At 39.1% G+C, this 14,064-nt stretch overlaps 1 protein-coding gene across 4 annotated transcripts in view; it reads left to right on the forward strand.

The window, feature by feature from the left end:
• LOC137293808 (pleckstrin homology domain-containing family H member 2-like) overlaps window positions 1-14,064 on the forward strand; it is a 181,320-nt gene that overhangs the window by 158,801 nt on the left and 8,455 nt on the right. For all 4 annotated transcript variants that reach the window (XM_067824557.1, XM_067824558.1, XM_067824560.1 and 1 more), the window contains 11 exons: window positions 4,351-4,420; window positions 5,557-5,645; window positions 6,626-6,706; window positions 6,967-7,134; window positions 7,480-7,588; window positions 7,976-8,088; window positions 8,233-8,409; window positions 10,779-10,999; window positions 11,250-11,427; window positions 11,634-11,789; window positions 13,223-13,320. In XM_067824557.1, the coding sequence (XP_067680658.1) occupies window positions 4,351-4,420; window positions 5,557-5,645; window positions 6,626-6,706; window positions 6,967-7,134; window positions 7,480-7,588; window positions 7,976-8,088; window positions 8,233-8,409; window positions 10,779-10,999; window positions 11,250-11,427; window positions 11,634-11,789; window positions 13,223-13,320 (1,460 nt within the window). The remainder of the gene's footprint in view (window positions 1-4,350; window positions 4,421-5,556; window positions 5,646-6,625; window positions 6,707-6,966; window positions 7,135-7,479; window positions 7,589-7,975; window positions 8,089-8,232; window positions 8,410-10,778; window positions 11,000-11,249; window positions 11,428-11,633; window positions 11,790-13,222; window positions 13,321-14,064) is intronic.

Raw genomic sequence — 14,064 nt, forward strand, 5'->3', positions numbered from 1 at the left:
TAAATTGTCATAGTTGCCATAGCTGAAAACTATGATTACACAATGTCATTTAGAAAGTGGTCAAATGTAATATGTTGTAATTGGGATTACACTTTCTCAGATTCTGTTACTACTACTGATTACATGTGAACAATAGGCTGCCACTCTTTAAAGGGGCACTGATGCGGAGCGAATAATGTTTCTCGCCAACGGTCTAATTACGGAACCAAACTGCAAATTAGTCAGCGCCCACTCCTTCGACCGTGACGGACAAAGGAACTGGGCTCCTGTCCATATTAGCAGAGTGTTTTCACCCATAAGAGTCAGGAGGCCGGATGCCCATCATATGCCATTATTTAAAAATATCCATGGTATTCCTTTTTTGATCGTAACAAAATATCCCAGCAGTGTAGTTCTTTTCGGATGCTTGGATGGTATAGTTACTCAATTTGATCCTATTTCTGTGTTTTTAACCTCGATATTTAATCATGTTACATGAAAATATGATGCTTGGATGGTATAGTTACTCAATTTGCTCTGTTTATAACCTCGATATTTAATCATGTTACATGAAAATATGATGTCTACAGGCACGTAGCAAGCCATTTGTTTCACTCCGGAAGATTGCAAAGATTTATATTTAGGTAATTTTGAGTGTTGGTTCATCTGTGATAGCAAATATCATACGTAAATTTTGGTAGCTATGGTAGCTACAATGGTTTATTATTTATGATAATAAAAAAACACAGTTGATTTATTTGAATTCGTAAACAATAAACGATGACTTTGGTAGAGAAATCTGAAACTTTTCTTAAGTAACCCCGGTTACTCAACAAAGGTTCCCATTTGGCATTTCTCCTGTCTGGAGTAAATACTCAACATTATAAATTAAGGTCTGTAGCGGCAAATGTATTGCATGTTATGTAATATGTGCATGTAAGTGATGCAAGAGGGTTTATCAGCTGAGTTACAAAAACAAACATCAATCAAAGGATTAACCGATAACACACTGATTGATTAATTACTTTTGTCAAAAGGCAGTGTGTGTAGATGACTACACCCTGTCGTAAAAAGCGATTGTAAAAACAACATCCTCCCTTCAAAGAATTAACCACCCTTGCGTTGATTGATTGATTGCTCATTATTGGTTAACTAAATTGCTTAGAATAGCGGATATCATACAATTAGTTGCCAGGTGTGCTATCTTGGGTGACCAGTGAGAGGTTTATCAGGTTTTCACCAACGAAAGACGTGAAACGATGTGTTACTTTTTCGCAAATTAGACAGTTGTAAGACATACGACACAAAGCAGGATTATTTACCAGCTGCAGATGAATGGAATACGATTTCTTTTACGTGGATATTGATGGATACATTCCTGAACAAGGTAGCAGTCTGACATTGTTGCTATAACATTAGTCTGTTTTACATTCATTATTTGCATTTTGTTTTAATTTATTTGTTGTAGCATTCAGCAGAATCGATATGACAGAAAACACACACTAGATCGCGTATGTGTGTGAAATAGGATCCACATTGGCAGTCTATACAATGTATAAATGTTGCTGTTATGTTAGAAATTTACTATGAGTATAAGCAGACCGTGTGTTCTTTTATTAATGTTCAAAATCATACAAATATGACAATAAACTAATTAGGGTTATGAGACAAAATATAGAGACGTACATTGGCTTCGGTATTTTTCCGTCCTAATAGTGTTTTACCATTTCTACTACTGGCAGATGATTAACCTTCAAAGTGTTTCATTTGTTTTCATAATACATTTGTAATGAAGTAAAATGCCTTCACCTCAGTTGATCTGTCTACAATTAAACTATCAGTTGCGCATACGGACTGAGCAGCAGAGGTCACGAACCAGTCACGAATTGTGGGATATCATCTGGGTACTCACTGGAGAAAAACAATAACAAAAGTTTACACCAGTCCACGGAAATTGCTCCGCATCAGTGCCCCTTTAAGTTTCTGTGTAGGACTGACACATTCCATTATCTTTCATTTTATCTTTTAAATATCAAGGAGTCATATATAAACTGAAAGCCAAAAGAAATGTTACACCTCTTATCATAAATATATTATGAAAAACCATCATGAGAGAAGATTTTGGTGTTGCTTGTTTTGACAATCAGTTATGTAACTCTTTTGAGTGAAAACATCAGACCAAGATTGTCAATGATAATTTGGATATGGCCATCTGTTTTCAGATGGGTCCATTGTCCTATTTTCGATCAAGTAAAAATCCACATTGAAGGAGTAAAAAAAGTTTTAAATGAGTCCAAATGATATTGTCTGTGATGGTAATGCATACGTAACTCAAAAAGAATGGTAAAGGTGGGTTTTGAATATGGAAAAATGGCTATTTATCATAAAAAAGGAGTAAATATTGAAATTGTATTTGTTTCCTTTTAGAACACATTAAAACAATGTTAGGTTGAAATTTTGGATCAACATGACTTTCAAAAGTGTCAGGAAGACTCCTCAAACGAAAAAAACCTTAGTTTTCCCTTTGATGCAAAAACAATTGCATGTTTCAGTTCTCTTATGAAGAAACATAACGCCAAAACGCACCCACTGTAACTTCATCTTGCATGAAATGCACTTGAAATGTATGGGAAACGGGTATATAAGGCTCCTAGATTTATCACAACACACACTGTACTCAATACAATGCCGAGGTTAAGTGCTGAAGAAAGGGAAAGAGCTGTCGGAATGCTGCAGACTGGGTCGACTGATGGGGAAGTGGCTGCTGCATTTGGATGTCATTGCCTCACCATTCTAAGGCTTCGACAACACCTGCAGAACACGGGAACAACAAGAGACAGACCCAGAAGTGGGAGGCCGCCAGTTACAACCCCTCGTGAAGACCGCTACCTCCGTCAGCTGCACCTGAGAAACCGTTTTCAGACGGCCACTGTGACGGCAAATACAGCTCTTGGACGCCGAATAAGTCCCCAAACAGTGAGAAGACGCCTCCGACAATACGGACTGAGACCATACCGACCGCTGCAAGGTGTATGTCTTACACGACAACATCGTCAAAACAGGGTTGCGTGGGCCAGGAATGTCAGACGTTGGCAGAACAGAAATTGGCAGAGGGTGCTTTTTTCTGATGAAAGCCGGTTCCAGCTACACCGAGCAGACGGGAGAAGACAAGTTTATCGCTGCCAGGGTGAAAGAGAAGCACGATGTTGCGTACAGGAAGTTGTACCCTTTGGAGGAGGCAGCGTTATGGTCTGGGGTGGTATAAGTGGCGACAGGAAAAAACCTCGTTGTGATCGACGGCAATCTCACCGCACAGAGGTACATCAACCAGGTTCTACAGCCAGAGGTCCTCCCGTTCACCCAGCAGAATCCCAACACCCTCTTCCAACAGGATAATGCTCGACCCCATGTAGCCAGACAGACGTTACAGTTCCTCAACGTCAACAACGTTCACGTTTTGCCATGGCCTGCGAGATCACCGGATATGAACCCCATCGAGCACCTCTGGGATTACCTCGATCGTCGGATCCAGTTACGTCAGCAACAGCCACATACACGTCAACAACTTAGTGCTGCTCTGATGGAAGAGTGGAGACAGATTCCAGCTGCTTTTATCCCACGTTTGACATATTCTGTGAGACGGCGAGTTCAGGCATGTTTGAATGCCAATGGAGGACACACCAGATACTAGTCTAAGATTATTTCATTAAATTCTGCCTTTTTCAATGTCTTTTTTGTTTTCTGTGATTGATCGGAAACTGAACGATTGATACCACTCTTAAACACATGGGTTTAACACTGTCCACGAGCGTCATACAAAAAACAGCATTACTTACTCTTCTTGTGAAATGAACAATCTATGTAGCACACACAAATCGGTTCTTCAACTTGACATGGGAGGGAAATTACTTACATATGAAGAGGTGTAACATTTCTTTTGGCTTTCAGTTTAGAATAAGCTACTAGAAACTCAGACTACATGTTATCTGTACTTTGTGAGTTAATGCTGAGATTGCCAAAAGCTGAGATTTACTTATTCACTAATGACTGAGGGAAACCATGACAGATGATCCCAAATTCCACATAGGTGCTTGATTATTCTCAAAACAATCTAGTTTGGAGTGTGATAAGAGACAAAATATCAGAAACTGAAATGAAACATACATGTATTTCTTTCCAGAACATTGTTTTTCCTTGTCTTACTGATTTCTTTTATATTTAGTCTGGTTATTTGTGAGAGAAATATTAAAAGTTTTATGCCTGTTGTTTTGCAGAATATGATATAGACACTATGACATAAATTTTAAAATACATTGATTATTTACAAGTTATGCAACTATTTTGTTCAATGTTGAAGTGTCTGATTTCCAGATAACGAACACAAAGAAGACATACTACTTATCAGCCAACTCCATAGCAGAAATGGACAGATGGATGAGATGTAAGTTACAGTAAAAAGCGCCCCGTGAAGGTCCCGGGGTAGAATAGGCCTTCAGCAACCCATGCTTGCCATAAAAGGCGACTCAGCTAAAGGCGACTCAGCTTGTCGTAAGAGGCGACTAACGGGATCGGGTGGTCAGGCTTGCTGACTTGGTTGGCACATGTCATCGGTTCCCAATTGCGCAGATCGATGCTCATGTTGCTAATCACTGGATTGTCTGGTCCAGACTCGATTATTTACAGACCGCCGCCATATAGCTGGAATATTGCTGAGTGCGGCATAAAACTAAACTCACTCACTCACTACAGTAAAAAGCATGAGATTTTATGGAAATATTTGCACTGGCAAGCGACCAGTTATCGCCAATGCCTGGTTGTGGGGCTTGTGAAGACAGTTTGATTGTTGACCCAGTTTACAGAATGGGTAGTCTGGTTAGTTAGATCATAGTGATGTGGATTGTTTCTCATAGTAAATATCACTGATCAGTATTTGCAGTCATATATAGTTTACCAGTGGATAAAAACAAACACATTAGAACAATATTGCTCATATCTGTGAGGATGTGCTAGTGTGGAGTGGCAAATATTTTAAAAGTTGTGTTTCTGGTATAAGGTGCACAGCAAGAGTGGTAGACTAACTCTTTGTATCTGAATATACATGAATATAACTTTGATGGTAACAAGTAATCCCCTCTAAATTGAGAAGGAGTCCAATTCAGATGGTAGATCTTGAACTTGGGTAAATCCAGGCTTGGTTGATTTGGACTTTACCATTGCATGGAGGGCTAGTAGGGAAAATAATGCAGTTCAGGCACTGTGAGACAGAGTATAAGAGATGGGATGGGTTATTTTGAGTCCAAATCCAGTTATGCAGTCCGCTTGCTGTGACACTTCTTGAATAACAGCAGCATACAACCTGATGGCTTTAAAGGGTTGAACTGATCTGAGAAGTTGTCTAGCTTTATCATTTTGGCGATCCTAAGGTTCATTGCTAGTATTTGTGTCAGGATTATTTTGTAACAAACTGATGGTTTGGTTGAAATACATCACTGATACTTACACATTGCACAAATAACAGAATTTACCAATAATACCTCTGACAAGATTTATGCTCATTCGCTTCATTTCCACTTTCAGTACTTAACCGAGTAATCAAGAGGCAAGCAACCAGTTATCTACTGGACAATATGGATGGGAAGGCTGTAGTAAAGGGGTGGATCACCAAGGTTATACCCGTCTATATTGTATTGTAGTGTAGAAAGGAGAAATATGACATCCTGTTATATTTACTGTTACAGTAAACTCCCTGGATCTCGAACTCCTGAATCTCGAATCGTCTATCTATCTCAAGCCTAATCTCTGGTTCCAATGTCTTCTTAAATATTTATCATTATTTTTGTATTTATGTTTCGTGGCTCAAGACATACATACACATGATATTTTGAACCTGAAAATTAGTCACAAGATCACCAAATCATATAAATTTAGTATCTCAGTACATCAGTATCTCAGTATCTCATACGAAAACATTTTGCAGACATGTTCAGTGCGTTGTCAACAAACAGTTAGTTGCATAAACAATAGCACTTACATCGTTAAATAACATGAGGATTAGTGAGTTCACCGTGTCACTGCCACATAGTATATGTAGTACTATGTACACAATGTGCACATGTACAATGTATTTCAATCTCGAACCACACAATGTTTTGAAAATGTCCTGATGGTCCCTTGGGGTTCGAGAACCAAGGAGTTTAGTGTATATAAATATATACTGTTGTAAGTTGCACCTGTTTTGTTTTGATATTAAAGGTCATTGTAGCTCACCTGAAGTAGTACTGTCATTAGACCCTGTTGAACACCAAAAGTCTAATTTCTGTACTGTGTCATTTTGGCACATTTCTCAGCAAATACTGCAGAACAGTAGTCGTTCATGTCAAACCTACCTGCCAGCCTGACAGTTGTATTGCTGGAATATTGTTGTAAGCATCATAAAACCATGCATACTCACTCACTCACTGCTGGAGGTATTCGATCAGAATGTGCAGATTCCAGTGAAAAGCTTCAACACAATCTGATCCTACTATGTTTGACCATTGTACTGGAATATACAGACCTGTTAATCTGTCTTATGAACATCCAGTGTTTATCCTCTATTTCCTCGACTGTTCATTGTACAAAAACTGTTGTGTGTTGTTATGTACAGGTGAAGAATGGAACAACTCGCCGATGTTGGTGTGTGCTGCTCAGTCGGCACTTTCTCTACTACAAGACACCATCAGACAAAGTAAGGCAGGGATATAACTGTTTGTATCCTCTCATTTGTAGAAATAGCTTATATTTAATGATTAGGTAGGGAATTGTCTCATTCTTTACAGGTTCTATTTGATGAGTTTCTCTAAGGTGTTTTCATGGATACAGTGGACCGAGTGAGTGAGTGAGTGAGTGAGTGAGTAGCCTCAGAGATTCATATCTGCCGTATTGCTGTGATTACAGCAACTGTATGAATGCAAGAGATGAGAGTGACTCTATGCTATGTTTTTCTAGACGCCGATTGGTCAAATCCAACTGCGAGACGTGAGGTTGGAGGAGATTGATGGGACATGTGACTCAGACGATGAGTCTGATGTTGCAACTCCGTCACGTCACGTCATCGCCATCTGGCCACCATGTCAGGGACCAACATATCTTGTGATTCCCACCAAACAGGAGAAGGTAAGGGTTCAAAGTGGGAGATGTTTCCATATATCAACTTCCAGTCCTTTTTCCCAGTAGTCCTCCATTACCCATCATCTAACTCTCACACCTTCCCCACATGAGAGGCCCTGTAATCTGAGGACACACAAGGATAGAAATAAAATGTCTAGTCAAACCAACTCACTACTTGGTTTTACACCTATAAATGTAATTAAGAATTACCAGTTGATTTTTTGTCCAGTGATATAACTGGAAATCTTTCATATTGTAATGGTGGCCCTGATTGACAGCAACCCTTCACCCCTGTGACACATGAATAACTATGTGAGATACGGTATATAAGTATATATGTCCCTGCCCTAGGACTCCTGGCTGTACCATCTCACAGTAGCTACAGGGGGAGGTGCTGGGACAGTCGGCACAGATTTCGAGCAGCTTGTGTCCAAACTCATGGAGGCAACTGGCGATCCAAGTAAGTGTATTCTCAAAGGAGCTTATGACCTGATGGATTGGATTCTTTGCATGAATTATCTTAGCTGTGGTATCTCTGATTGCTTACTTATATCATTCTTTAAGGTGTAAATTTATCAAGTGTCTCAGTTAACCCTTGTTGACTGAAGCCAAAAAGCTTGAAACTGTTACATCAGTGTTATATCCTCCATCAGTTTCTTGTGTTTCTGCTGGTGATACTGAAAGATATATGATAGAATCGGATCAGTGTTTACTTGATTTTATTGTAATATTTTTCAAATTTAAGTTGTTCATTGTAAAGAAATTTTAATCAGAGACCATTTACTCTAATATATTGTCCCTGGTTGCATTTACCCAATGACCTTGACATTTCACATTCTCTATTCAGACTCAGTGATGTGGAAACATCCAATCCTGCTCCACACCAAGGAGCCAATCAGTCGGCCCATGACCACACTGCCTTCCGAGGACTTGCAAGAGAAGGCTGTAGAACTGTTCAAGGTATGGGAAAAACAATGCTGAAAAAAAACATCATTGTAATACTGCAAGAAAATCTGATACTGATCATCAGATTTCCAGTCAAAGACTGAGTGTCATGTAATGTAGTTCTAACTGTATTGTAAAGACTGTCATGTTTCCCTGCAGTCGGTGTACCAGTTCATCAACACTGTGATTGAGTCTCCATCCCTGGAGTTCCATGTCACTCTGGCACAGTCCATTCTCCACTCCTGCCTAGAACACCCCGAGCTGCAAAATGAGCTCTACTGTCAGCTGATCAAGCAGACGTCTCGTCACCCTGGACACCACAAAACAGCCATGCAGGTAGGAGACTGCCTACATAAAGTTGACAGGCCATGACATAACTGGAAAACTGATTCCATCTTGATTTTTGTCACCTCGACTGTGTTATGAGCATAGAGTACCGTATTTTGTACCAAATCACACTGAATGTAGTATAACTAAAAGACATCATGCTAAGTCTAAGATACATAATGAGTGAGTTTAGTTTTACGCCGCACTCAGCAATATTACAGCTATATGGCGGCTAAGATACATAACTATAGCACAGTACGCTAATGTGATATAGGTAAATATAGCACATCACACTGAATGTAATATTTATACAGCACATCACATTAAATGTGATATAAATAATGAGTGAGTGTCTTCAAACAATATTCCAGTGGTTGAGGACACAAGAAATGGGATGCACTCATTGTGCCATTGTGGCGAATTGAACATGATGTAAATAGATATAGTGTGTTACACTGAATGTTATACATTTATGTCCATCACACTGAATGTAATGTATATATACAGCACATCACACAGAATGTACCCCAGTAATAAATTATCTACAATTGTGCCCCGTTTTTCCGAACACTTGTGTTTTTCTTAAAATTGTCCGAATAAATGAATTTCTGGATATCTGAACCACAAACCATATGTACATGTACATAGAAACGAACATTATAGGCCTTGGACGTAATTTTATTGATTGACAACACAACAACAAGCACTTGCTGCTTCACCTCCATACTTCCTGCTCAATACACAATGTCTAGACCACCCATGAGAATAAGCAAAGTCTGTGATATCCATGCTATTTCCAAAAGTACATGCTTTTTCAATTAACATTTCAGCAACGGGGCACGACTGTATAACACATTACACTGTGATGTAAACATAAACAGCACATTACACTAATGTAACATAGATACTAAATTTACCTATATCACATTAGTGAGCGTACTGTGCTATAGTTACAGCACTTTGCACTAATGTAATATATACAGTATGGTTCAAAATTATTGAGAATAGGTAAAGCATTTCATATTATTAAACGAGAACAAATCGGATAAAATTGAATGTATTGTGAAAGTGAACTGACCTTTTCATGTTGTGTAGGTAACAATTTAATATTTTATCAAGTCTCCTTGAGCTTCACGGCACAGTCTAAGACGGGTAGGCATACTTCCTATCAGAGAGGTTAGTGTCTCGTGAGTTATGCTGTCCCAGTATCGGACCACTTCTCTCTTCATGTCTTCAATTTTTGTCAACCCCTTTTGATTCACACATTCCTTCATCATCCCCCAAATGTTCTCAATGTGATTTAAGTCAGGACTATATGCAGGAAATGGTAATGCAGTCACATTTTTCTCCTGAAACCACTGCTTGGCATGTTTTGCGGTGTGTTTAGGATCATTATCTTGCTGCAAAATCCAGTCATTTCCATAAAACACATGTGCACTTGGAAGGAGAAAATTATCTAATATGTTAGTGTAGCGTTGACTTGTCAGATTTCCCTCAAACACACACAGCGGGGTCGTTCCTAATAAGGATATCCCTCCCCATACATGAAACTTTGGGCTGTATTTAGGTCGTCGATACAACGGTGCTGACGCAGACTTTGTCCACATTTTCACATTATTGGGATATACCCATATTGAGCTTTCATCAGTTAAAATCACATTTTCCCAGTCAAAGTTTTCATGTGCCAAACACCACTCAACACGCCTGTCTTTATGTTCTTGTTTCATGAGAGGAGAAGGAATTCCAGTCTTTTTCTCCCATCCAAGATCAATCAAATTTCTTCTAACTGTAGATTTTGATACAACTGTTGATCCCCTTTCTATCAATTCATACCTGATGTTGGAGATGCTTGCCCTTTGCTTTTTAGACGCTAAAATTCCCAGCCGGACGCGATCTGAGAAGTCCAATTTTCTGGGTCTCCCTGCTCCTTTCTGGTGCCCAAAATCCTTTCCCTCTTTAAAATTCTTCCTAATCCTATACACAGTAGAAAGAGGAGTTCCTGTTCTCTCTGCCAATGTATTTACATCATCAATTCCTTGATTACACAACTCAAAAATCAACCTTCTTTTATCTTCAGCAGACATTGTTGACAGTGCTGAGGATTATGACGTCTGCTACAAATTCAGGGGAGGTAACTCTAATTGTACTATACTCAGTAGGCCAAGATGAGTTACCTCCCTTATACCATTACTTAGTTTTAAGTATCAGTGAATCAGTTGAGGTGTTAGGATAGCTCAAAGTAAGAAGACAAATTCTCAATAATTATGAACCAGACTATATGTGTGTGTGTGTGTGTGTGTATAGAGAGAGAGAAAGAAGAGAGGGAGAGTTATATCTGTATATCAGGTTCCACTGAATGTCAACCGTCACCATTTCAGAATCTCCTCCTGTGTGGCAAACATTCCTGGTTCCTGTGTGATGGCTCTCCCACCTCCCCCACCTCATCTGTAATGGACTTGTCTGACTCCAAGATGAACCCACAGGCTCATGTCATTATGCAGGGGTGGCAGCTTATGTCTCTGTGTGTGTCTCTCTTCCTTCCCAAACAAAGCGTCATGTGGCTGCTCAAAGTACATCTGCAGAGGCATGCAGATCCTAGGTTAGTGTGACAGCAGACTGTTGATTCAGTTTCAAGTTTTCCAAGCCTTGAATCCTTGAAATGGGATGCATAATATTCATTTGTATCACGTTGTTATTCTCACCCACGTTCCCTACAATTGTCTTAGTGATACATCTATCGTTAGCAGGGTTTAATCATGGGAGTTTAGATTACATTATCACTTAGGTCGGTAGTGGATCAGGACCATGATTTTAGACTGTGTTCCATTTATAGTGAATTGTGTTGACAGAACCGAACCAGGCAAGTATGCTATATTCTGCCAGAGAGCCCTGGAGAGGATTATTCTGAAGGGTGTGCGGGAGTCCAAGCCGTCACGGATGGAGGTGATGTCCATGCTGTTGAGGCACCCATATCACCATTCACAACCAATCAGTATTCCAGTTCATTTCCTCAACGACACATACCAGGTAAATGTTGACCAATGACCTTTTAATGTTTTGACATACATCACCACAAGATATCTGAATTATATATCTGAGGAAAAACTTGTTTTCATATCTTCTCACTTTATATCAACACCAGTAGAAAGTACTGATATGGCATAGCACCCTCACTCACTTACTCACTCATCACTTACTCACTCACTCACTCATTCACTCACTCCTACTTGCAGGTTGTCAGTTTCGATGGGTCCACTACAGTACAAGAGTTCCTGGGATCACTTCACAAGATGATCTCGGTGCGAGACTGTAGCCAGTCAGGGTTTGCTTTGTACACAGACGACCCTGCTGGGACCCAGACAGAGCACTGCTTACAAACTCATCTCAAGGTGAGTGTCTGGTGACAAACTGTGTAGCTGTCTCTATCTAATACACTCATAAGTCAACTTGGATGTAAATTGTGACAGGGACTAGAATCCTGGACCAGGATCCTGTAACCAAACATTCCCATTTCATCATTTACTATCGAATATTACCTCATAAGAAAGTAAGATACTTTATAAATAGCAACTTCTTTGTTGTATATGATGCTAGTTGCTATCCATACAGTATCTTCCTTTCTTATTACTCACAACTTCTGAAATGCCTATCAAACAGAAATATTACTTCACCGATTATGATTTGGAATGTATACTCTTCAAAAAAAAGTAGGGGAACTTCATTTTTTTTTATTTATGATTAAAAATATTTAGGAGATTTATCAGAGTCAATCAATGTTGATATGATATTTTTGAATGTTTTCAGGGTGCATCACCATTTGCACTTCCTAACAACCATAGTTATTTGGAGTGTAGTCAGTTTTGAAAGATGATTGGTGTATGGCATGTAATTTGCATGTATACTATTTTCATTTTAAAACAAACGACTAGAAACAAACACTAACAAATGTGTAATCCAAGATGAGTGTCAAAATGAATGTTCTAAGTGATTTCTCGACCTTCTTGAAAAAAACGTCACAATCAAGAATGGGACCCCATGCAGGTGTATGTGGCTACTGTGTTGTGCACGTGCATGTCACACGTTATGTTAAGGGGTAGTAATAGAGGGAAGTGGTGGTGCATTCAAAGGATATCTGTCCTTCATTAGTGTTTACACTACCTATCCAAACTGAAAGTTTAGGTTGCCCTACTTCTTTTGAAGAGTATATTTAGAACACAAGTACTGTATTGCACCTGTCCAGAATCAAGTGACCATCAGACAGATCACTCTGACCATCTGAGATGATAATGGGCCATTCCAGATGGCCAGGCAGGGGGAATTTTAAACGCTGCTAAATGTCCTTCTGATTCCAGTGATTGTTTCTCATAATATACTGGACAAAATAAGTTAGGGATATTGGTATTTTTATGATTGATAGTGTATCATTGTATCCGTGAATAAATAGATCATAATTCAAAATTAATCCCATACTATTTTTGTCCAGAAATTACTGGATTGTCTGGTCACGGTTGGTGACTTTGCTGATGGTATATTTCTCTCTGACTCCAGGGATTGCTTCTCTTTGTAGAAATCACAGGATTGTCTGGTCCATTAATGAGTGATGTGTTCAACAGCAAATACACATGTTGAATTAACTAATTGTTTTCCTTTCTCAGACACAGTTATTTACAGATTGCCAAGTTTTTGCATATCACTGACTGGTAAGAAATTGCTGTAGCTCACTTAGGACTAGTAAATGTCTAAAGACTATATCTTTGTGCTTCAGACATGCATCTTGTCCTTACAGAGCCATTTCAAGAGATAATTATTATTGTTGTTGCAGGTCTGTGATATAATCTCCAAGTGGGAACAAGCCTTTCGTGATCATCACTCAGGGAACCTTGACCAGAGCAAGGCCATCAGAATACTCTACAAGAATAGGTGAGACAGGGATCAAATTGTTATCTGAACTGTTACCTTTTATCTGATCCTATTCTTGCAGGTCTTACCTAAATGGTTTATCTCAGACATCAGAATACTTTGTTTTCCAGTTGTCTTTGGTCAGATAACTTGAGGAACTGGGTTGCTTCCCTTTGATATGGCAGGATCCTTGAATCATCAATCCTACACTTGCAGGTTCAATGTCCAAAAACTACATCAGCTTTAGACTAACACCTAGTCTCTGAAATGAACATATTTTACAAGAACAACAACAAAAGCCAAAAAAACCAAAAGAACAGTTCATAGTGAAAAATAGATGAATTTCGTCATAGTCTGAACTGAAACTGGAAATCTACACATGCCACATTTTCTACTCTTGCATGGGCTTTCTCGAATATATTTGTTTCAAGGTCAGATAATATTTTTCTATCAGGTCCATATTTTAATTCAACACATATCATGTATAAAGTTTTCTTTGGAGATTCTTAATGTCTCAGATTGTTTCAATCTCATCTGAGTCATTGAAGAATCCCAGGTTGTGGTTTTAAATGATAGTCAGTAAATGTGACACTAACAATTTTTAACTATATCATGGCAGGGGACACCAGAAATGGGCTTCACATATTATACCCATATGGGGAATATACAACCCTTGTTGCCACTATTTGCATCAAGTGTATTGTGGCTCTGGCATCCTAACAAGGTACCCAATTCACAGCTGGGTGGACTGGGCCACACAGTGAC

The sequence above is a fragment of the Haliotis asinina genome, chromosome 8 (assembly GCF_037392515.1).
Source record: "Haliotis asinina isolate JCU_RB_2024 chromosome 8, JCU_Hal_asi_v2, whole genome shotgun sequence".
Lineage (NCBI taxonomy): Eukaryota > Metazoa > Mollusca > Gastropoda > Lepetellida > Haliotidae > Haliotis > Haliotis asinina.